The 26,683-nt window shown below is 36.9% G+C and overlaps 1 protein-coding gene across 2 annotated transcripts in view; it reads right to left on the bottom strand.

Moving 5' to 3' along the window:
• The window catches only part of LOC145662655 (CUE domain-containing protein 2), a 58,507-nt gene extending 36,785 nt beyond the window's left edge, over window positions 1-21,722 (bottom strand). For both annotated transcript variants that reach the window (XR_014127076.1, XM_081728449.1), the window contains exons 1-4: window positions 21,501-21,722; window positions 5,608-5,694; window positions 2,527-2,732; window positions 1,860-2,035 (exon numbers count right to left, since the gene is read on the bottom strand). Coding sequence is in view for 1 of the 2 variants with exons in the window: in XM_081728449.1 (XP_081584575.1) it covers window positions 1,860-2,035; window positions 2,527-2,732; window positions 5,608-5,694; window positions 21,501-21,514 (483 nt within the window). In the remaining variant the exon portion in view is untranslated. The remainder of the gene's footprint in view (window positions 1-1,859; window positions 2,036-2,526; window positions 2,733-5,607; window positions 5,695-21,500) is intronic.
• Between the last annotated feature and the right edge of the window lie 4,961 nt (window positions 21,723-26,683).

The following is a 26,683-nucleotide window of genomic DNA, read 5'->3' as shown; positions in this document are numbered from 1 at the left end:
GTTTTGCATTCTAAATATTCATACCTGTTTGTCGTGCATCTTCAGCAGTATTTTCGTACAACTTTTGTAGTTAGTTACACCCCTGTGGCAAGTCACTTAGAAAGTGATGTGGAACATTTTAGGAAATTGGTTGTACTTGGGAGGGAAAATCGATCGGCCGTTTTTCAGGAGAGGAAGCAATGATACATGGGCGCGCAACCTACGTGAGAAATCCTCAAAAGTCTATACGTACCGAGCAAGCTGAGAACTCAACAGAAAGCAAACTGCCTAGTGAGTGTTGAGGGAACGTTTCGTCATGACGCTTTGTCCCTTACAGCTAGTAAAACTCTAAAACCACCAATCAAATGCTTAATGACGTGTTTCTGTGAACGGTTACAACACTTATTGGAAGAGGATGGATTCTCAGAAAAATTTCTGATCAGCGACAAATCAACATCCCACATTTCACGCAAAGTAAATGGAAATAATGTGCAGCTTTAGGGAACTCAGAAGTCACATGCTGTTTTCTAACATGAACATGACTCTTCGAAATCTGCCGTTTCCTGCAGAAAAAATTTACGGATCTTTCTTCTTTGGAGAATATGCCGTAACTCGCGCTATGTGTTTTGACATAATACAACAAGGTTAATACCACAGCTTGAGGAAATAATTCTAGCTATGTGTTTTGACATAATACAACAAGGTTAATACCACAGTTGAGGAAATAATTCTATCTTTCGGCATGATGGTGCGCCACCACATTACTATCATCTAGTTCGTGACTACCCCATTGAGTAATTCCTAAACGATAGATTGGTCGTTAAATGGCGGAAGATCAAGAATTAATGAAATGACTATCATGACCTATATATCTTATCCCGTGTGATTTCTTCGTACCGTGTTTCATCAACGATCGAGTTTTTCTGCCATCACAAGTTACGACATTGAGTCATCACTGCAACCATGGCCGAAGTTGACCCTGACATACTAGAAACAGTTTGGTAGGAACTTGATTATAGATTAGATATACCGGTATGCCATGTAACACGTAAATCGCACATTGAACATATATAATAAGTCAGAAGAATACTTATCAGTTGTTCAATTTGTGTGTGTAATCTTTAATTATTTCTGTCAAATTAAAATGGAATTATTAATCACTGAAAGCGGCAACATATATTTGACTTATTAGGTATCACTAGCACCTACCTCCATTGTTTTTATTTGTCTAAATCCTAGTGTTCACAACAGTTCGCACGTTTCAATCACGGGCAGGATTCCGATTTTATCACCAACAGATACGATATTGTCCACTATAAGTTAACATGGGTTCTCACCAATCCGTCGATCCCTCGGCCCTGAGATGGATGCTCTGTCACAAAGGCACATTCCATTTTCTAATTCGTGTTTTTACATAACCCTTCCTTTTGATGCATGGGGTACCGGGTTCAGTTCTGTGCGGGAGTCCTGAAATTACAGTAGTTTGAAATCCACCCTAAACTGTACGTCCACGTCTCATATAGCCTTGATAATGGAACGGGACGCTAAGTTCCATCACTAAACCTAACAATTAGAACAATGTACCCTCATTTCAGGAATGTAACAATCTTAGTTTCCTAAATGTGTGATGTATTCCGTTTTTTTAACTGAGCTCTTCAACTTCTTTGCCGAATTAGTAAGTGGTTATCGAGAAATTATTTTGCAATATGTATTACTTTTTTAGTACTACTATCCAAATCAAAGGCGTACATTACAATCTACTGAGATACTTATAATAATAATAATAATAATAATAATAATAATAATAATAATAATAATAATAATAATAATAATAATAATAAGAAGAAGAAGAAGAAGAAGAAGAAGAAAAGAAAACTAACTTCCTGTCCGGACGTGAAGTCTCCATTCTCTGAACTACCGTCACTTGTTTCTGATAGTTGATGTACACGTTTCGGCGGAAGATCATTACATTCTGAGCTCAACGGTGACCTAGGTGGATTCTTCACCACCGGTATTAGAGGAATCTGTATGTCGCTTTCTTTATACGATGTCTCGTCTGAAATGAAAATAAAATATTGTATGTTATACCTACTATAAGAATTTTTTAAAAAAATGGAAAATTAGCAACAATCCTACACAAAGTTTATACTAAGCTTCTGCAATTAAATTGAAATACCCGGAAAAGTCAATAACTAAACATGGAAGTGATACTGCGTATTTATTGATATAAAAGCCTTAGATAACATATTTTACAATAGAACTGAGTGAAGATTAATGAGTCAAAAATTTGAATTTGTCAGTGATATAGTTTTGAACTTAAGTAAATAAAAATAGAAAATTATACGTAATATTAGAATAATAATGAATTAATTGTTATTCTTACCACACGACTATTATGATGGTTTAAAGAGTCCAAGTTATTGCGTTCTATATGAAAGCTTACTTTTGAATTCATATTTACTGACGCCCATAATAGAGACCAAGTAAACTTAAATTCTGATGTTTATAGTGTTAAAATCTTCTCAGTTGTGTAAGTTCTATACTAACCTTTACCCCTTTTTTGACTTAGTGTCGCTTCTAGTTCAAACATCCAGCCGCATACAGCTGTATGCTCAATGTTTGCGAATTCTGGGAAATAGGCGGCCATCATTTCACAGAAACCTTCTACATCAAAAGCCTCTTCCACGCTATCTTCCGTACCTAAGTCTTCCAATATACTCACCACATAACTTAACACAATTTCATCTATGGAGCTGAAATTGATAAATGATAACACTAATGTTAAAGGAGCACTTTGAAACCATTTTTTTTCGATACAATGAAAACTATTTAATATAAACTCTGATTTACTTATGTACGAGGGTTGTCCAGGAAGTAAGTCATTTTGAAATAATAACAGAATGAAAAAAAAACACATTGTATCATATACATTTGAAAGGTACACTCTTAAGCTATTTCTCCACATAATCCCCATGCAAATTAAGGCACTTATTTACACCGTGGCACAAGTTTTAATACCGTTACGGCAGAAATCTGCCGCCTTTTTTCCCCACAAGAAATTCTTGCACCAAACTCCATGAAATTTGGGGGAAATGCTCAACAAATTCCGTAATCGTGGAACGACGATTTGCACGAATTTTGTCGTCGATTTGCCTCACCAGTCCATCAGACACAAGGCACATCGTTAACTTTGGAACGACCACTTTTAAAATCAATGCACCATTGCCTCACTCGGCCTTCACTCATTATTCGATGTCCGCACACTTCACACGTTGGCAATGGATTTCAATTGGCTTGTAGCTTTCTGCCAACAAAAACCTAATCGCAGAACGCATCTCACAAGAGGCGGGATTTTCTATTGCAGCGCACATTGTAACACGTCACAAAAAGCAAATTAAGAGAGTCACAGTCCTCACGCGTACACAGTGTGGCAACGTTCTGGCAGCAAGATGACAACTCTAGCCCCGCCCAGTGCCGGCGTCTGGATAGCCCTCGTAAAAAGATAAAATAATACATATTTGTAATTCGAGAAATGTAAGTTATTCAGTTACTCTTTCAGATGACAACAATTATCGAAACAGTTCAGTAGATTTAATTCCAGACAATAAAAAAGGTAAGTAAATAACATATTTGCTCAAATTATTTTGTACGAATCAAAGAGCATTTACAAGACATTTATCAGTTCAATTACACTAAAGGAGCTACATGAAGGCATTTAGCATTCAAGATTGAACGAATCGTTATCGAAATGTAGGAAAAAAAAAGTACAGTAAAGTTAAGAAAGAAATGACAAATAAAACTACTCGTGTTTCAATGTCGGCTACACTGACTGTTGTACTAGAATGTTGGAAGAAGTCTGGCCATGTTAGGGTCTGAGTTAGTATCAAGCAAGAAAACGATACTAACAAGAAAAAATGGTCCACAGAATATTACTACGTATGAAGCTGTAGCTATAACAGCTATAAAGCGAATAATACTATTACGATCACAATCTTTATTATTCAGTTCGCAGGTGATCTGATCTTAGTAGGCGAGAGCTCAGACACTGCAAAAAATAACTTAAGGACTTAATCGCACACTATGATGTACGGAATGAAAATTAAGAAACGTGAAACCAAGTGATAGATTGTTCCAATGTGTCAGGGAAACGAGTACGGCATTTCAACAATTATAGACTAGAAATATCTTATCGCTTAAATATTTAGACGCAGTACAATCTATGAATACGGAAACTGTAACAAAAGGATCTAAATACACACAGCAATGGCTAAACAAGCCTTTCACACAAAACAGAAGCTTTTTACAAATTAAAGCATCTCTGAAATACGAAAGAAATGATAAATAAAAAGGTACGTCTGGGCAGTCGTTCTTCATGCATCTGTATTATTAACACACAGGACCAAAAAGGACGAAGCCCTGAAGGAGAATGAAGAAGGTAAGTCGATAGAAAGAATAAACAATGAGAAAGCGCTACAGCTAGTGGATGAAGGGAGAGGAAGCTAAATGGATGGACAATACCCGCTTCGCCATGACGGGTTACGTGATTCCTTCGTAGGTCACATCAATAGGGATAAGTCGAGAGGTCAACCCGGAAACACTTCGACTGGGAAATTGATTCAGGATACAGTGGCACAAGATGTCAAGAAAGGAAAGAAAACGTTCGTAACCACACTATACACAGGTGCGAATCAGTTTAAGGGTTAAACTGATGATGATGATGATGAATAAAGAATGTGGAGGAACAAAGGTATGAAACAAAAGCTGACATGAAGAAGTGTTGAATATGAAAGCTACGAAATACAAACACAAAAATATTATTATTATTATTATTATTATTATTATTATTATTATTATTATTAAAAATATCTTAAGTTTTAAGTCTCAGGAATATGCCCTGTTGTCTAAAGGAGATTGATAAAAGTGAATGTTTATGAAAGAACTGATGGAATGAGAATGTAGTAGAAAACGAAAAAAAAAAAGTCATGATGATCAAAAATTCATTGGCTTAGAGCGGTGGCTCAGTGGCAGAGCGTTCACCTCTGGTGCTTGGGGTCCCGGGTTCGATCCCAGCCCCCGCCAAGTGAACTTTGTGGTGGACAAACCCCGTGTGCGTGGGTTTCCTCGGAGTTCCCCCGTTTCCTCCCACTTTCTTCATTCCACCATTTCATTCATTACTCATCATCACCGTCTCCTTTAGCTTAACCGGCATAAACGTGGGATGTAAAACTCAAAGATTTCATTTCATTTCAGATTTCATTCGCTTAGAATCGAGCCAAGTACTTCTCGCAACAGAGGTGAACACTCTACTACCAAGCCACCATGTACACTATTATTATTACGTTTAGGCTTTCCTCTATTATATCGATTAATATCTCATTTCACTATAAGATTTAAACACCTGTAACCCCAGATGTAAGTCAAACGAAAATGTTGTAAACTAAAGTAATGCATTGAAGCAAATTGTCCGTTTTGGTGGACAAACGCGTCCATTTATATTTTACTTCATTCAACGTATATCTCACAAAGACCTTCAAAATACTCTGTGCCATCGTTTGCAGAATCTGCTAATAAGTACATGCAAAGATAATCCTACACTACTATAATCGGAGCGATATATAAAGCACTCACCTTAATTGTGCGCTGGGTATATGTTTCTTTAGAAACTGAAACAAAGATTCCTTGACGAGAACTTCATGTTCTGCAATTGTGCTCATTCTGAAAAATAATAATAAATAAATATCATTAACATATATTAAAATACATAACATTCGCAACAGCAAATACATTTTAGAATTTGATGGTACCGCTGGATCGAGTTATATTACCAGGTGGAAATTATAATATTTTAAACTTTTAACATCTTTACCATATGAGATGCATGCCACTGTATCATCAAATGAGGAAAACAAAATTATTGGCAGTAACTTCTGTGAACACATCTTAAAGTAACTAAAAATTACTTAATTTTAGGATCTGAGGAAAGTTTTAGTATTTGCATTGTATGTTAACCTGTTCTTTACCAAACTCCTGTTGACAATATCGTATAGCAAGCACAGAGAATAAAAGGACTCACAAGCTTCAGATTAAAGGAATATTTAATGAATTAATATTTTACGAGATTGTGTGTGTAAGTGTATTGACTGTGCGCTATCTTACGCGTTTTTGGAGACATATTTCTCTTGTAAACCGTACTTTTTATCTGAAAGATGTCATCTCCTCTATGGTCACTTCGAGACCACTATCTGATCGCCCATGATTCCGTTTTTGCACAACATCGGCAATAACGGTACATTGTACTACACAGATATATCGATGATGAATAATATTAGCTATTTAATAGCAGAAATTTACACAGTCTAAGTCCAACTTTAGAGAATAGATTTATGAAGGTAGAGACGCCTGAGTGACACTACTAGCTCTGACTCTACGAACTCAGATACTTTTCAAGAACTTCCCGAAGACTGATACTAGTACGTTTTCTAAACCTTCAGTCAGCACATAGGTCAAAACCATAAGCAACCGTTACATAAAGAATTATATAAATAGTATGTTAAATACTCAGACATTAACATATTTCTTCCGTATTCTTTAAAATAACCTTATGAAAATAATATGAATGAAATTTAACTTCCATCAAATTGAGAATTTTAAGTAACATCAACCTCAGTAGTGTACATATAGTGAGTACGGTACATTTTAAGAGACTACGATGTGTAGTAACATAAAAGAAGTATTAAATAGAGGGTATCGCAAACAAACACCAGAGCCATAGAAATATTTACGTTTTAAATACTTTCAGAGAAGACAGTTTAAACACTTCAGATGATAAATCAGAAGTTAGTAAAGTATTTGCTTCTTTATTTAAAGGTAAATGGAGTGTGGATTTGTGATATTTATCGTTTCTCATGGATTATCTACCTAGTTATATCATAAATACTGTCACAAAGTTTGGAGTGACGCTGTAGGCATTCGGAGTGGCACAGTGCTGCCATCTGTGTATAAAGCGGAAAATGCATGTAGTGTGTGTTTGACTGTTCATGACATACGTTGATATTGTACTGAGTTCTGATGGAGTGGGGCGATTACGAAAATCTTTTAGCAGTAATTGCACTACACAAGGTCGGGAAGACAGCAGGTGACATTTTCAACCTCCTGAAACCCCTACAAATCAGCAAGAGATTCGTGTATCGCACCATACAGCGGTACACCGAGACTGGAACGGCAGCTGACCGCGCAAGGAGTGGCAGACCACGAACGGTACGAACCCCGCAGGTCCAGAAAGCAGTCGCAGCAAGAATTCGAAGAAATCCTGTTCGAACACAAAGTGTGATGGCTGCTGAGATGAACATCAGCAGAAATTCCATGTCTCGTGTGCTCATGAGTGACCTACATTTACGGGCGTATATGAGGCGGACTGGTCACTTTCTGGCCCAAATATTAATGTCACAGAGGGTCCTTAAATCAAAGAGACTGTTGCGGGGTTACGCCAACAATTTGCAAGAAAGATTCTGTTCACTAACGAAAAGGTGTTCACAATTGAGCAGACCTACAACGCCCAAAAGGACCGTATGTATGCCACGTCATCTACTGCAGTTGCTGAGGCAGCTCCAAGGGAACATCATCCTGCCTCAGTGATGGTTTGGTGGGGAGTGAGCTACTCAGGCAGAACCCAGCTGCATTTTTGGGAACAAGGTGTTAAAACATCTGCCACGGTGCACCAGGACATAGTGCTAACACCTGCAGTGAAACCAATGTCTGCTACCATGTTCCCTGGAGAAAGGAGAACCTTCCAGCAGGATTCTGCTCCAGGCCACAAAGCGAAAACAACCCAGGATACTAGGCGAAGATAAAAAGACTGGCAGACCTTGTCACTCGCATACTCCATGTTCAAATGAGACTTGCTGTCTATTAGATACTACAATTGTTAGGCAGCGCCTGGTATAGTTGTGCGATCTAAATCATTAGGCTGGCTATTACACGACCTGTTTGTCGGGGCTTCGAATTCGGCCCAGGGCTTGGGTGTTACGTATTGTCTATTTACAGTTCACTTCATTATCAAATTTATTTTTCCTCCTCCTCTTTTGGCTAATGAGTAACGACGTAGCATGTACAACTTAAAAATACAATGTAACACAAAACTGTTACAATCTTAGTAATCTCTGTTTGGCCAATCATAGTTTATTATTGATTATGCTGCCCTTTAAATACACTTCATGTTCTGACAATCACAATATACGAGGGTGGTTCAATAATTATTGTCCTTGACCTATAAGCAGTATTATTTTTCCAAAAAGTTTCCTTTCATAGTAATGCACTTCTTCCACCTATACTGTAAAGCCGCTATGCCAGCTTCAAAGAAAGTCTCTGGCTAAGCCGTGAGCCATTCCTTCACAGCTTCAATAACAACTGCATTTGAGTGAAACTTCTTCCCCTTGAGGTGCCAACTTTGGGAACAAATGAAAATCACTAGAGGCGAGGTCGGGTGAGTAGGGAGAATGTTCCAACACATCAAAACCAGCAGCATGGATTGCGACACCAGTAAGATGGCTTTTGTGGGCCGGAGCATTATCTTGGTTGGAACAGCACTGTTCCCTGCAACATTCCGCGCCGTTTTTCCTTGATTGCTTCGCGTAACTTAGGGATTAGGGCTGCATAATAGCCTCCGTGATAGTGTATCCGCCCTCCAGCTAGACAATAAGGAGCACACCATTCGCATCCCGAAAAATTGTGGAGATAACCTTGCGTGATGATGCTTGCTCCTTGAACTTGCGTGAGGGAGGTGAACTGCTGTGCCATTCCATGCTCTGTCGTTTGGACTCGGGATCATAGTGGTGGAGCCACGTCTCATCCTCTGTCACAAATCTATCACAGCACTGTTTCAGGTCTGCCCCCATAACCTCCAAACCAGCCCTTCAACATCGAACTCTGTTTTTTGATTTTCACGGGATAACATTTTGGGTACCCACCGCGCTGACACCTTTCTGAATCCCAAGTGTTCATGTACAATGGTTTCCACTGAGACTACAGAGATGTGCATGATGTCTGCTAACTGTTGCACCGTGATTCGTCTGTCTGCTATAATCGTATCATGCACAGCATCAAGTTTTCTGGGGTGCATGCTGTTGTTGGAGGACCAGCACCAGGAGCCTGTTGACAGCTTTCCCTGCCGCAACGGAAAGCGCGGCACCAGTTCTTTATCACCTGGTAGGAAGGAGCCCCATCACCCAACACACTGATCATGTCCTCATGAATCTCCTTTGGGCTTAACCCCTTTTTCTGGAGGTACTTGATGACAGCTTGTTATTCGGTTTTCTCCATTTTTCAAGCTAGGTGCCACCTCTCACACCTGAAACAACACAAAAGAATATTAATATAGCAGCTATGGTTTTGAAATTTAGCATATAGTCATCTAAGACATTAGGTTACAATATCCCCCATCAGCCACCCCAGCTCAAGTATTTTAAATATGCCGGGGACAATAATTATTGAACTTCCCTCGTATATTAAGAATTTAGCTTGGGGTTCACGGTGGCTTAGTAGTAAATCCCAGGAATCCCTGGCTCTATCCCAGCTAGCGCCAAGTTCATTTTGAGGTGGACGAACACTATGTACGTGTATTTTCTTTTGTTTCCACTCATTTACTTCAATACGCAGTTATCATCCATTTCATCATCACCGTCACCTTTAAACGTTAAACTAAAAATAAAAAAAAATTTTAAAAAAATCAGTATTCAGCAAGAGCCATTACCTTACTTTTTCGTTGATTTTCAGCAATATTTGAAGGAAAGAGAGTGTCGAGTAGGAAGAATTGCATGCTACAGTGAAATTTACAGTTATGTCGGCGCTAGTTCACTACCACAAGGACAGTTATGTCGGCGCTATCGAAATGGCCTAAATGGAATAGCCAGATAAAGAGTCTTCGGGAAGAAAGCACACCAAATCTCCAGTGGCCAAGTTAGCGGAGCCATAGTGATTGATATAGCATCTTGGACATTAGTTTCAGGCGTGGTCAGATTGGCTTTAAACGTTGAGATACTGTGCGATAGAATGCAACAGGAAACCACCCCTCCATTTTTCGCTAGTTTGCTAAGAGCAGAAAGAGAACGTGGTCTTTCGCAGGTCAAAATATAGTTCTGGAGATAAAACATCCCCTAATTCAGATCTCTGGGATGAGATTTTTATTATTATCATTATTTTACGATACAGTAACAATATGAGGAAAATCGCTACAGAAAGGAAGATAAGCAAGAGCAAAAGGTTTAGGATAGGGACATGGAACGTACGTATCATGTTACAGAGAGGGAAATTAGAAAATCTTACAGAAGAAATGAAACAAAATAATCTAGACTCAGCAGGAGTTTATGAAGTTAGATGGAAAGGTAACGGGGGGTTGAGAAGATAAGGATATAGAATGTTTTACTCAGGTAATGAAAAGGGCGATCATAATCGTGGGAAAGAATTCTTGGTAAGCGCTTGAAAGAGAAAGCACTGAAAGTAGAATTTATTGACGACAGAGTTCTGATGTTAAGACTTAAAGGAAAGAAAAAAGATCTAATGGTGATACAAACATACGCACTTACCACTTCGCATACAACTGAAGAAGTAAAGGAAAATTACGAGAAAACAGCGGAAATAATAGGGAAAACGGGGGTGTAAACGTAAATATAAGGGGAGATTTTAATGAAGTTGTCGCAGAAAGACAGGAAGGCAGTGTGGAAGAAAAATATGATTTAAAAAAAAAAAAATCATTTCTGTTGGGGTTTTTGATTTATATCGATTTTCTTGACTTAAATCAAATCTTTCTCCTCGTATAATAGAATTCGCGAACTGAAGAAAAAACATTAGGAATTAGTATTAAATGTTAATTACGCCATTTACGTGAAAATATTAGAGTTGAATTTTGAATTAATTCCCAAACTTTAACCTATTTCAATCCCACACAATGTTTCTTAAGCATTAAGGAAAAAGTACAGCAACGTTTATCGGCACTTTTATATATATATATATACAAAAGTTACTGATATTTGGCAGGGGCATATTTTTAGAAAATCGGAACTATTTAGCTTGCGGCACGAAATGCATATAAAACACATAAATTTCGCCTGAAGTTATAAAATCTAAAATGTTTCGCAGAGGGGATCAGACCCCTCTAAATACGCCACTATTATCTGGGAACAAACAAACAGACGCGCACACAAAAGAATTTTTGTCTTAAATGTCGATGATGATTTCCCCGTTGGAACATTTACAAACCCTATGTTACGAAGAGAAGAAAGCAGGATTGTCCCATTATCCGATTCGTTAAAAACGGGACTTTTCCTAATCATCCTACATGACACTCGTGTTCATAGTGTGCTGTACATACATTTCAGTCTCATTGTATTATGATTACTATCTTCCATAATCGAAATGACAGAATAGAAACGAGATTTTACTTATTTTCACTTTAAATTAATTTATTTCGGAATTTGATTTAAATCAATCCACCCTGGTCGCAGGCAAATATGGTTTGGGCGAAAGAAATAAAAGGAGGAAAGGACTGATTAATTTCTGTAGACAGAATTCACTAGTAATTGGGAACACTAAGTTCAGTCATTACAAGGTATGTATGGAAATCCTCAACAGACGGCCGAAGATATGAAATAGACTATATTATGATTCAGATAGGTATCGGCATAGCTTAAAGGATGCGAAGACCCATCACGGGGCAGACATTTTCTCTGGTCATAACCTTATGCTGGCCGAAGTGGATGGTCAACCGAAAAATGTAGACAGAAGAAAAGTAGGCAACAGAAAGATGAATATTGACAAGTTGAAAAATCAGGAAATAAGGGATATTTTCGTTGAAATATTCGAAAGTACACAAACGAGGAAAGGATAGGTCCCGATAGTAACAGATGGCAGGCACATATTAAACTTTGCATACAGCAGGCTGCAGAAGTAGTACCATACCGTGGACACAAAACTGCTAAGAAATCATGGGTTACAAAACACATGCTGCAGAAAATGACAGAAAGGAAGACATAAGACATGGTTGATACAGAACAAAGCAGAAAGGTATATATGAAGTAAAACAACGAGTTACGAAGAGAAACAGAGAGACAAAGGGAAAAGTTTTACCAAAGAAAATGTGAGGATATAGAAGAATTATAGAATCTGGCAATATGACGAAATGTACAGAGGTGAAAACTATGGAACTGCGGAGGAAACAAAAGGGTATTACGATGGCGGCAGAAAATAGGAATGGGAAGGTAATCAGCGAGAGAAGTGAAGTCTTAGGAAGATGGAAAGAATATGTTGAGAACTTATATGAGAATAGGGATTAGACCATCTGGCCTAGGCGAAGTAGGAAATGAAGTACGCGAGAATGACAAAAGGTTTACGATCCTTCGGGTTAAGTTTGGAAACGTTATATCCGAGATTAAGAATGGAAAGGCAACCAGGATAGATAATATACAATCGAATTCATTAAGAATATGGAAAACAACGACAAGAAAGAATTGTTCGGACTCTGCAATGAAATATATGAAAAAGGAGAGTGCCCGAAAGATTTTCTGAAGACGATCATACACCGATGGCTAAGAAAATCGAACCCAAAGAGAAAAGAGGACTACAGAACTATAATTCTTATATGACAGGCAGCACAAATTTTGCTTCAAATATTGAACAGAAGGTTGAACGGAAGAACAAAAAGTTGGGAGGAACAGTTAGAATTCAGGAAAAGTAAGGGAATAAGACATGCAATTGGATTATTAAAAGTGATCGGTGAAAAGTTTTATACAAAATGGAAAAGAAGTGTATGTTGTGTTTATTGATCTAGAAAATGGCTTGAATGGGACTTGTTGTTGGGAGTTCTAAAGAAGGTTTGGTTGGAATGGAAAGATCGAGAACTAATAAGAAACTTATATAAGAACCAACAAGTAAGTGTCAGAATAGAGGGGAAAACGACAGAAAAGATTGCAACTGGAAAGGAAGTTCGACAGATATGTTGTCTCTCGCCACCATTAATTAACATTTCTCTAGAAGAGATAGTGAGAAAGAGGTTACATAGTAAATACGGCATTTCGATAGCAGATAGAAAGGTCAGGTGCATAAGCTTTACAGATGATATGGCTCTTGTTGTGAAATCAGAAAAGAAAATCAATTAAGATGTTAGAAAACTTGAGAAAGGGCTGTGAAGAATATGGGATGAAAATAAACGTTAGAAAAACAAGTTATGTTGATTCGAAATGAAATGAAATCTTTAAGTTTTACGTCCCACGATTATGCCGGTTAGGCTAAAGGGGACGGTGATGATGAGATATGAGTGAAATGGTGGAATGAAGAAAGTGGGAGGAAACGGGAGAACCCCGAGAAAATCCACGAGCACGGTGTTTGTCCACCACAAAGTCCACACGGCAAGAGCTGGGATCGAATCAGGGACCCCCCCCCAAGCACCGGATGTGAACGTTCTACCACTGAGCCACCGCGCCCCCTTATGTTGATTGGAACGAAACGGTCGATATCAAATACAGAAAATGAAATGAAATGAAATCTTTAAGTTTAGCGTCCCACGGGTATGCCGGTTAGGCTAAAGAAGACGGTAATTATGAGAGATGAGTGAAATAGTGGAATGAAGAGTGAGAGGAAACGGGAGAACCCCGAGAAAACCCACGAGCACGGTGTTGGTATCAAATATAGAAGCAGGATGGGACAAAATAGAACAGGTGACTAGTTTTCGATATGTGGGTAGTATTATTAATGACGATATAAAGTACAGATGTAAAATAAAAGAAAGGATAGGAATGGCGAAAGAAAAGTCTAGTTTGTGGATTTAGAATAAAGAGTTGAGGAAAACAGACTCATAAAATGCTTTGTGTGGAGTATTGTATTGTATAAGGAAGAAACATGGACATTACGCAAAAGAGATTAAAAGTAAAAGTTTTCGAAACGTAGGTGTGGAGAAGAATAGAGGAGATAAGGTAGGTGTAAGGGAAAATGAATAAAATGGTCGGGGGAGAAATGAGCAATTTTAGATGAAACTGAAAAGAAGAAGAGAAACTGGTTGGAATACTGGCTGAGAAGGAACTGTATAACGAGGGACGTAGTAGAAGAATTGATGCAGGAAGTAGGGCAGAGGGTAAAGGGAGCTGTAGTTCATGGATGATATCGAAACAGAAAAAAAAATGTACGTGTAGAGCAGGTTAGTTGAAGACTATGGTACATGAAAGCTTCTCACTTGTAGCAACTGACCTGCCAATATGGCAGAATACTTATGATGATGATGATGATTAAGAACTGTACGCAATAGTGTCGCTAACTATTTTTGAGAGAGAAAAAGCGAAGTCAGTTACTGGGAGGAGGCTCAAATTAGATACGTTCTACGTTGCAAGCGTATAATTTACAGAACAGCTTTCAAATTCAAATGAATGAACCACAAAGGCGTCGCTGATTATAAGTTAAGATTTCATCAAATGAGTTTCTACAACTAAAACTTAATACGAAATTTTCAAATGTGAAAACTCAATACAGATTATAGTGCTTAACGATACCTTGACGAACTTAAAAGTGAGTTTGCTTTTATTACGAGCTCCCTTGTGACTATAATGTTAGAGTATGCGCCTTTTCTGAAGGGACCCGGGTCCGATTCCTCGTGGGAGCTCAAATGGTTCGGATCACTCGTCAAATTGTAAGCCCACGTCTCATATATTCTCATTGTTGAATGGGACGCCAAACTCGGAACTCAACCACACCCAGCTTCTTTTAACTAAGGAAATAATTTTGTACGTTAAACTTCAAGATTTTATTTAATCTTAATGGCAGAACTGATCAGTATTATTTCTTAATTTGGTACGCTAATTTCGATTTTAAAGATTGTAGCATACACGTATTAGACAGTAGCTATTGTAAAACCTAGCATTATTCAAAGAATAACATTGTAGATATAATGATGAAGTATGATGCTACAGACATCTGTAAAAAATACTCGAATTGTTAAGAGTATGGATAGTTAATGACCGAATGAGATCTTGGTTAGCTGATTTAGGACTTAACGTATTTTCAGTACCAAGACTGCGTGAGACGTGAATCTAGCGCTTATCGTAGGATCCGAAACACATCAGCTTCTAGCGGGAATCGAACCAGTCTCCGGCGCTGAAGATGCGCATGGTATCCATAGCCACGACAGAGCTCGAAGAATAGGAAATAACACAAGGATATGTGATCTAATTCTTTTCCAATGGGTATACTGTACACTGCGTTTTTAAAAGTGGTCAGTATCTACTCTTCCAAAAATATCAGCATTACACCACTGGTAAAGCAGTAGAATATAATGAGAAACAGAATTGTAGATTGACGCATTTGGCTAGACTTTTATTTCATGGATTTAATAGAATTAATTTTCTTCAATGCTGAAAGTGCTACAGATAACTTCTAAAATAAGCAAAATTAATTTTTTCACCAGTCTGTTAAAGGAACAGCAAAATAGCATTATATAGGCTATAGTGTTTTTTTTTTTTCTCTTGCGGCACAAAGTACCAGCGCTTTTTTCTTGAATTTAAAAAGGTACTATTTATCTAACCATTCTGAAACCGTACTGATAAAAATATTCTTTTTAACTTAAATTAAGATTATACGATCACTAGCTTGTAGCGCTTGTTAATTTCTTCCACTTGTCCAGATTCTGACGCTTGGCTTCGCAGCCGCTAAAATGAAGGCAAGCAGTTTGTGGTTTTCGTATCTTCAAGAAAATAAAGGATCAGACATATTATTTCCCCTAAAGCACATCGTGAGTGCAGCTCCAATATCTTCTACCGAATATCAAAGGAGGATCTCTCAAATGAACCTTAAACAACAGTAATTTTATCTAGGTTGTCATAGCTTGTATGGACAATTTCTCCAGTAATACTATCAAGAGATTAGGATTTCCTCTCACGCAGTTTAACCCTAGAAAATGTGAAGACCCAAGACTGCTCCGATGTCATTCTGCGGTTGATACCAAAAGCAAGAAGCTATCTAGAGACGACGAGGGCACGTCACACGATATGTTAAAAGTGTTCAAGTTGCATTTCAAACTAATGAACTAAAAAACGCTGATATTTTGTACCTTGCAAATATCAGCAGAGGGTGCTTATTGTTTAGTATATTCTGTGATGACACAATGTTAACTGTGTTGCCAACCCAACATAAAGTTGTAGCTTTCAAACGGCACATATTACATATTTCATATCTGCATATAAAACAAAAGCATTGAATGCTACAAACGATAACAAAATTAATAAATAGGTAATGGAAAGAGTTACTAAGTTCTTAGATAGAAACAATTTGTGGGATGAGATGTCAAAATTGTAAGTCACAAAGCAATTGTGCTCAACATTTATAGGCAAGTTTAGTTTTATTATGTGTAATCTAATCTTAGATAGGTAACATACTGGCCTCAGTAATTTTCACAGGCAAGTTTCGAATCCCCGGAGCAGTTCACGAATCGTTTTCCAAGAACGATTCATCACAGCAGTCTAAGAATCAGTTCCTCGAAACAGACAACCTGCTGCCAGGAACGCAAACCCAGATTACTCTTGAGAATAAAAATCATCTTTGGAGCTCTCCGTGGTTAAGCAGTTAGCGTACACGTCTTTAGCGTGGGAGACCCGGGTTCGATTACCGGCCGGAGCTCATGTGGTTCGGATTCCACGTTAATCAGCAGGTCCACGTCTCAGATAACCTCGCTGCAGAACAGGACGTTAAACTCAAAATCAACTCAACTCAAAAATCATCTTTGGCAAATGCTTACTATGCAAGAGTTTGCTTTGTGCCGACCAGTGACTACTCCGGGAATCGGTTCAAACGACAAAGTTCTTAAACAACAGTAATTACTTAATTCCACAAAATGTGCATTAGAAAACAAACACAGATAAAACTAACATACTTCAAATGAGGTGAAAATCAGCTTCAAAACTAACCAAACCTAATCTGATCTAATCCAGTATAAATATTCCAAACTATCTATAATTTTAACCTACAATATACCTAAATAGTTCTCCGCTAAAAATTAAAATAATAATGTAGAAAGCTTATTTTCGAAACTACAATGGTGGGCTAAAACCAAACCCCTCCGTAAAACTGAAAATAGCCGGATAAAATGAAAGGTATCAAAATATATTTCAGTTTTCTAATTTTAAAAAGGATGGCATTTAGTATCTCCTCCAACTCGTTCCAAGGCTCCAGAACCGAGTACCTTGTTTTTGTTTAAATTGTGATAAAGGTAGAATACAATGAGCCCTGCGGGGCTCCTAACCCCCTTCGCTCGCCCAGCTATATTTTGTGAAGTAACACTGGAAATTTTATATGTGTAAGATTGGGGAAGAAACTAAAATATACAATTTAAAAATAATAAAAAGGAAAAGCGACCACAATTTCTGTTATAACAAACAAGAAAAACTAATAAACGTTCACGCTTACCATACGTCGGAATTAGCTTCAGCCTTTCAACACAATCATCACAAGTTTTCTCTAACTCAATTAAACCACACAATGCTGCAAAGTGATAACAATTAATATCCGAATCTAATACGAACTTATTTAAAAAAGACGAATTTAAACTCTTAGCATCGAATCCATTAAACGTTATCTCAATCTCATTTACTAACTCTACAGTCGCTATGAAACAGAAATCAAAGTATGTGCTTCCACGAATTTGACAACCAGCGCATAAACCTAACACACTGACTATAAGCAGATACGAACACCTGACATCACATTAGCAAACTATCATATGACTGAGTATGATAGACAGACAGCTAGTGGAAAAAAATATGAACTACCACAAATTCATCTTACAAGAGACATCGCACCAAAGGCACAATTCCAGCAAGTAACTGAATCTATAAGAACCGATTCCAGTCACTATTCTAGCCAAAGTAAAGTCTTGCCCTTTCACATTTATAATGAAAATTTTTCTACCCTAATAGAATGACAGTGAAATGTATTGTGTAACTACATAATGGCGTAAGTTTCAAATGACTATCGAAAAAAAAAAAAAAACTACATAATGCCATTTGTAATGAAGAGACACATACGAGAATGGAAGCAAGATGGAGATTGGTACAGTATTTTACGTAACGAAGTAATTAAGATACAGAAAATCCTAGTTAAACTGAAGGGTTCGCAGCCATGTTTTATCCAGAGCTAGAAGTTTCTTCGTGTAAGTTTTGAGTTTATGCGACAGATACTTCTCACAGCAGGTAGTTAGTTGTGGAAGTTTAGAGATAACAAAAAAGTCAAGTAAAATTATCACTTATTTCGGAAAGTGAATTAATAATTGTACACTTTTATTCTGCTTGTTTGTGACTTAAATTTTTTGCTGACACGAGAAGCGCGAAAGGACAATACAAAATGGACTATTTTCATAGTGCAGCCTTCCCGTAACGAATCAAGAAGGAATTTAAAGTTGAATACTTCTTTTATTAGTACTGTCTATAAATGTGAGGTAGAATTGCATCCTTCATGAAGTCACCTACGGTTCATTTTGGATTACTCGTAACTTTTTTTTTCTAATACCAGTAGTAAGTGATACTGGAAAAGTACCGTTCGTGTCGTCGAATTTTTTTGCTATTTCGCGAATAACAGTTCATTCACTGACTCTCAAAAAATTCGAAATACGCTTGAGCTTCTCTTCTACGGGAAGAAAGGAGAGTCATTCTTTATTTCCTTTCTCTCAGGCACGTAGCCAAGGGGGGGGGGTCCGGACCCCCCTCCTTCGAGACCAGAAATGAAAAAATTAAGGAAGGAGGAAAGAAAAAGAAACGATAAAAAGAAGAGTCAGCATTAAAAACAAAAAGCCACAGCAAGCTTTCGGTTACTTTTTCTTATGAGATTTGTATTACTTTCAATACATGGTGCCGAATGAGTGGGATATCCTGGAAAAGTCAGGGAAATTTCAAGCTTTCGGAAGCATGGCGCCGTTGCGTAACAATGTGGACATTTTTTTATTATAATTTTTCGTGATCGCTTCTCTGCAGTATCAGACGTTATTTCAGAAACAGTTTTCTACTATTCCTTTGAAACCAATATATGTTGCCATTAAAATAGTTTAGATTTGATCGAGCTCCTGGTGTGACAACCACAGTATATCATGTCACGCCCCCCCCCCCCCCTTCCCCCATTACGAAATCCTGGCTAAACGAACCAATATGTGTTTCCAGTAAAATAGTTTAGAATGGACGAGCCCCTGGTGTGATGACCACAGTATTTCATGTCTCGGACCCCCACTTTACGAAATCCTGGCTACGTGCCTGTTTCTCGTGTTCGAAATTGCAGCGTGCATTACCAGTATAATACATGTTATTTCTTGTGCCTGACTTCTGTATATTAAAGCACTTGTCTTACTCGTTGTTGTTACAGCATTTTCAGTCATCATATCTATCATTCTTTTGTAAACACAGCACACACTAACTATTCACAATTAACAATTATGAGTAATTTGGAAAGAACACCATATATGTACTAAAACAACTATTAAATATATCACAATAGAAACAACTATTGGCAGAATATTCGACCCTCCACTACCGGCAACAGCGCGGTGAGTGACCTTGGTTGCCCAGAAACAGCGTGAAAGAACAGTGTAGTAATAGCGAACTACACTTCCTTTCGTTTCATTTGCAACACATATAACTATCTGTCACGGGCCAGCTTTCGTTAACTGCACATTTTAATTACATCCATCACAACTACTATTACAAAACATTACTTCATGTCGCGCCACGCTATAAAATTCATTTAGTAAGCAGTGGTGGATCTAGAAGGTAAAAACTGGGATGGCCAGAAACTTTGAAAAATACAATATATTTATATTATAAAAATACCTTAAATTATTTCTGCCACTCAAACAACTGGAGGCTAGATCTGCCACTGTTCGTACGCTGCAAATTAGAATTAGTGATTGCCCTCTTTGCATCATTACTGATCTATTATTTTTATTCTGATTCTTTACTTAACAGGCTGCTATTGAAATATCGACGAGTACTTCATTCTATCTGTAAATGGTAATAGTATACATGAGAACCCCCTGATCTGCGCTTCTTCTGTGTTCTATTACCACTTCTACATGAAATACCATAAATTTTTTACGTAGTGCAATAGTAAGAAGTATCTATGTGCACAAGACATGCGATATGCGTTAAATCCCCCTCCCCCTACACGCACACACACATATAGTCATAGATAAAGTACAAGGGCACTACACATGCAGATATAAAGTACAGGTACGTTCCTATTTATTTTCATATTAGTCGATAAGTAAATAAAAGTCGGGGTTAAGTTTAGAGTTACCCCTCCGCTTTTTATAAAAATCAGGAAAATTTACAGGAGAAATGAGGTAAGAAATGATAATTTAAAGTTTTTATTTGATGTTTAGGAATGTAAGTTCAGCTTGAGAGTTATGTTTAATACGAGAAAAGACATGTGGAAGTTAGTACTATTTGCCGGATGCGGAAGCATTCGCGGAAGGTTTCAGCAGGATGGTAGTTGTAAAATATGGCGAATATGGCGAACAGGTGTAACGGATGCTCAAAAATAATGAAGAAAACCTTTTAAATTTTTGCGAAGCCCATGGAGTACTAAAGTTAAGAGAAATGTAGCAATTTTTAATACTTTAAGGACTGTTTTTTGTATGTTGCAATGTCCAAGAGCACGTTCAGACTGGAGGGGCAACTCTAAACTGAAGCCAAAAGAAGTCGCTTTCTTAACCCCTTTGTAAGTTCGTACATACTCAATGAATAATCCCTAACAGTATGAGCGTCCTGCTCCTTCGGGAACTGATGCAGCTTCATGTATACTATATCCCTGTAAATTTGCAAGGACACGTTAAAGCAAATCTTGCCCTCTCCAAACATATCTTCTGGATTGTTAAGAATGAGTTGACTCTTTTGGTGCAAAACTTATTTACACAAGTTGAAAAACAATCCACACAAACCTTTCTCCGGTATCCGGTACCCATTCTAGCGAAAAAATCTAAAAATGGGATACCAGCACGTTTATTTCGGTATGGAAAGACAACCTGGTACCTGTAAAGCCGTGACTACTGAACTACAGCCATCATGCGATTAGAATAGACCTCTATAATTTGCGAAAAAGCGGCTTCCGAACAGAATTAAAATATAATGCAATAAGTAAATTTTTAAAGACAGTTCATTGATTCATTTACACCTACAACATTTTTTAGAAGCAAAGCCTAATTTTTAACATACAGTATAAGGGGTTGTCATATTTCTCGATGAATCTCTATGACATCTCAAATTTGCAAATGACAGCTCCGAAAGCGATCTCCATTAATAGTACTCAAAAACTTGTTATATATACTGTTATCATATGGGAAGGAATTAAAAATAAAAATATATTAGAAAGCTACAAGACTAAACTACTGCTGTCGCTGCATTTTTATACTGTAATACGCATAGCCGACATGGATTTCTCGATCATAAACATGAACACTGCAACACACTTAACAATCATCTGATGTAAACAAACTTTCTGGGTGTATTCACCTTTCTTCTGTCATGAAAATCACTCTTATTCTGTTGATCAGTTATAAAATTTCTTCTGTAGAAGAAAAATATGTCCGTGTTTCACAAAACGAATGTCTATATACACACAAATTACACGCTAAAATACTTGCTTCCACAAAACCTGAGTAATTATCCGCAGTGTTTTGTATACTTCAGGCCGCAAAGGATAATGCCAGAAGACTGCTGCTGGTGATTTCTATCCATCTGGTGGTAAGTTTACTAAGCTCGTATAACAAATGAATGCTACCGCAAACAAAATACCATTGAGGAATTCAACGCATTATAATGTAGTAATTTGTCTATCGTACTTTGTCCTGAAGTTCTTACAACCGGGATTCTCTGTATTAACATTATTGAATTCTCCATTTTTTTTTTCTTTTGATGGAGGAATGTTCGAATTTATTTGTTAAACATGTTCAATGATTGAAATTTTAATGTCATTCGAAAGGGAGTGACGACGCTCTAAGGGGCAAATGAGGCAGAAGCCCCTGCTAGTTGCGTCTATTAATTTCAAATTGATCACAATCAGTGCCGTGTTGTGGGAAATCAGCGTCCAGGGCGAGAGTATACAATGGCGGCCCCGTACATATTAGTGAGATAGAGAAACCAGCTGCGAATGCCACAATGGTTGGCGCGAAGCGTAAGAAAATTTCCAAAAATAAACCCTGCTTTTCTTTATATATCTTTATTCCTTCCGAAGTTTGCGCCCCCTTACTTCGGCACTGAGCACAATGGACTAGAACGGAAATAAAGCAAACTGTTTGGTTAATTAATTTATTAAACTTTCAGAATTAGGTGCGAAGAACCATTAAGAATAATGCCAATATTGGAAAGCTAATGTAAATCGGCTAAGCCGCAGTCAGTGATTTATCCAGAATTTTGAACTTAGGGGGGGTTCAGAAAATCTGGGAGGTGCAATCTTGCATTACGGTCGTATACTATTATCGTCTTTTTAATTATTTTGTTTCTACAAACTTTAAAATTCGTTGATGCAGGTAACGATTGCATTGGATTTCCTTCCTCAACCAGAGATAATTAGCTTCGACTTTCTCATGGTTGGTGTGAAGTCGAGATGAAATCGTTAGTAATCGATTGATTAAACGCTGTTGTGACGATCACAGCCGTGTAAAGGTTGATTTTCATTGTCTTGCGTTGCGTGCTTTGCTTGAAAATTTATCTTGTCGAAAGTAAGTTGTTTTATTATATTGGCACTTAAAAACAACAATTCAAAATCTCTATAAACACCAAAATAACAGGATCTTTAATGGTGTCTTCCCGTTCTGCCTAATCTTTCGACACGAGGAATTCTGTCCAGGGAGGAATTTCTTCAAGATAATTTTTCTTTAGTAATTGCAACAGATTCTGTAAGAATATTTATTTATTTATTTAATGATCACCATATACAACTCAGAGGCCATTTTATACTGGATATCTAATAACAACAATAACAATGGAAAGGATTTGGGAAGGTATCGGCCAGGGCCTCTTTTAGTAGGGACCTTCCCGGCATTTGCCTGGTAGGATTGAGGGAAACCCTGGAAAACCCGTTAGGATGGCCGGCAGCGAGAATCGAACCCGCCACCTCCCGAATGCGAAGCCAACGCTCTACCACCTTGTAACTATTTCCTTAAGTTCTATAATAAATTTTAGATGTTATTCTCTTGTTGTTCTCGGAAAACTGTCTGGATACAGTTCTGCTATTACCAGTGTTATTCACATTTATTTCAGTAAAAATGAATGTGATTAAAAAAATAGAAACTACCTGCACAGAAATGGAAAAATGATTGACTCAGTTGCAAGAAAGCCGTTTGACATTGTAGCTGAAACGAAGATAAAACAAACTTACTTAGGTTTAGTATCAAGTCATTTCACAACAAATTTCTAAACGGTTTTCCAGTCGTTCACCTCCAACATGCTAAAACTCGCACTCAGGGGTAGCTTTAGGATTTTAATTTTGGATAGGCCCGCTCCCTCCTGTATGGATACATATGCATATTTGATTGATTAATGACAATAGGAAATTACTTTTACAGTAGTGGTTGATGCTGTTTTGTTAAATAATTATTTATCATTAACATAAAAAGTGGAAAATATATTCACAATTTATTGTATCTTTTAGTGTTTCTATATTTTTTTCAAAATTTTTGGGTAGACCCCGGCCTACCCGCTAATACCGCCACTGCTCGCAGTATGTAAAAGATGCCACAGTTCATTCTCAAGACATCTTTGGCCATATATTAAGCAAACAATGCAAAAGGATACGTAAGATGGCCCTTATCCCCCATTATCTGACCTTTTAATTTGATTGAAACTACAAAAAGCATACAAGTATTTCAATGTTGATATAAATATTTTGTATTGCTGCTATTTACATTGACAATATAAATATGAAAATAGAAGTATATATGATACTATTGCATATGGTATAGAATTATGTATATAAGACAAATCAGCTGATAAGGTGATGTCGAAAAAGGAGTTGTGATGTAGAACACTAACATTCTTTCTTAAGAGTCGCTTTATGCATCCTCTTGCATTGTTTACTTGCATATGGACAAACATGTCTTGCGGATGTGGATTGTGGCACCTTTTACGTACTGCGACTCCTAGCATGTTAGAGATGCACTACTGAAAAAGTAAATAAAATCTTAATGTAAAATAAATTGATGTTATACCAAATTAAGTTTATGTTCGTTTCAATTACAATGTCAAACGGCTTTCTTGCAACTGAGTCAATCAATTTTCCATTTGCTCGCTGGTATATATATATATATATATATATATATATATATATATATATATATATATATATATATATATATATATATATATAATCACATTCATCTTTACCAAAGTGGATGTGAATAACACTGCTGATAAAGAACTGTATCCTCGTCATTTTTCCGAGAAGAACAAGATGAATAACGCCTAGAATTTATGATGAAACTTGAAGAAATAGTTATTCTTATTACAGCCTGTTAGAATTACCAAACAGATTATTACGAAAGCATGACAAAATTCAAGAGGACAAACCCCAATGAAAATTCAGACAAAACGGACTAAATTCAAGCGACTGAATCATAGGTGCATATTAATGAAAGAATGATTATTTTTCTCTTCAACTGTTATGCATCTAAAATGTTATCTGAAATTCTTCACTTTATGGAAATAAGATTTTAAAAAAGTGCTGAAAAACCCAACAAAAGACGTAAGATTAGTATTATATTTTACATTTTGATCTTTGCTAAAAAAAAATCTTGATCAGTATTTCAGAATTAAAATAAATATTTATACATTACTAAAAAAATGACTACTATATGCTACTATTATCCTAAAAGGCACAAACGTGTGACGTTAAACTGAGATTCCATTTGATTTTCATTTTCATGTAACTACTGACAGTGCATGTGTTTCAGAACCAGAAATAATAGCTATATATGCATAGTTCTGAAGGTACCAGTGTGTAGTAAAGTTAGCGTGCCGGAGTTTTTAAGAAGTGTAAGTTTTTTGCCCGAATTTAAGAAAAGAGAGAGAGAGAGAGTGCACGAGAATAGAAGCCCGTTCGATATTCTTCCACGACTGAATTTTGCTTTACCAATACTGTTCAGATTCGGAATGTCTCACGTACACATTCTGTATTTTCAGTTTACATTTGGTTCATATTCTTAAAAAGCATCCTCTTTACGCCTGTGAAAATTATTCACACTGTATATTGTGCAATATTGTAGTAAGAGACATACACAATGCAGATTTCGAGGTTTAAAAACCCGTTGAGCAAGGTATTATTAAAAAAAAAAAAGTTAGCAAAAATATTCATATATCACTTAAAGAATAAATTATGGGAAGAAGTATGTTTCGCTGTTATAAGAAACTAGAATGAGCTTTCCAGCCAAGAAAAATCAACACAGGTAAGTATTTACATTATTCGATAATTACATATTGCTGTCATATTACACACTACTACTTTAATTGATTTCCAACAACTTGAAAAAATACAGATAAAATTATATATCTCAATTTTCTTCCCATTTCAAATATAAAGAAGAAAAGAAAAACAACTCTACAGTATAAAAATGGCTGATTTTAAAACGTGAAGAATACGCGAGAAGAACAAAGAAAGCCCAATTTTATTTTATGGCTATCGGATTGCGGTTTTTGTTAGTTTCGTTCTGTTAGTTTATTTCCAGTTGTTTTATATTTGCGATGTTATTGTTGTGTTTTGAGTCGAATAATTAATTGTTCCTGTTTGTATTACATGTATTCAGAATGCTGTTATTTTTTGTCACTCATTCACGCTACCTTCCAAAGTTTGATAGCATTGGCATAATTACGATAATTTGCTGGGGAGCCATGGCCCCTTCTGAAAATTGCAAGAACCTTTCAGAAGATCTTGTTATAATAATGTTATGTATATGTATTCTGAGCCCCTTCCCCCGCCCTCATCTCTCCAAATTATTTAGTTCCGAATTTCAGACGGGTGTCCCGCTGTCGCAGAATTGATTCGCAGGACACTTATGACTTGCTTTCAACCAGTGTTCGTAGGTTTCTCTAAGAAAATTTCCCCCAAGTGACAGAAAATTTTCCCTTTTCGTATCAAAGTTTCCCTAGTTTGTTGAATGTCCAATACCTATGACAGAAATTACGTGGTAAGATTAACTTATATTACAGGAAGTATCAGCCACATTTGTTTTATTACAAAAGTATACACACAATCACACCAGCCAACAAAAAGAAGTGAAATGAAATCTTTCAGTTTAACGTCCCACGATTATTCCTTTAGGCTAAGGGAGACGAAGATTAAAGCAAGTGAATGATGATAGAAGAATGAGAAAGTGGGAGAAACTCGAGAAAATCCACGGACACGGTGTTGTTTACTACAAGCTTACTTCGCTGGGAATCGAACCAGGAACACCATGCACCAGAGGTAGCCTAAATGCTCTTCTACTGAGCCAACAATGGTTGTAAATTATGTTACTTTCAACACACACAACCTATTGCTATTGTATTGGTTTATTTCTGAAGAACACACAAAAATTTAAGCATTGATATTGGTAAATCAGTGAGATAGAGAATTTCCCTGGATTTTTCACATTTTATCGAAAAATTCCCTCTTCCCCTTTTTGTTAAATTTACCTATGAAATTTCCCTAGATTAGGGAAATT

Source organism: Thermobia domestica, chromosome 10 (genome assembly GCF_964235325.1).
Source record: "Thermobia domestica chromosome 10, izTheDome1.hap1.1, whole genome shotgun sequence".
In the NCBI taxonomy this organism is placed as follows: Eukaryota; Metazoa; Arthropoda; class Insecta; order Zygentoma; family Lepismatidae; genus Thermobia; species Thermobia domestica.
The sequence above is the reverse complement of the archived record's forward strand: the minus strand, read 5'-3'. Positions and strand labels throughout refer to the sequence as shown.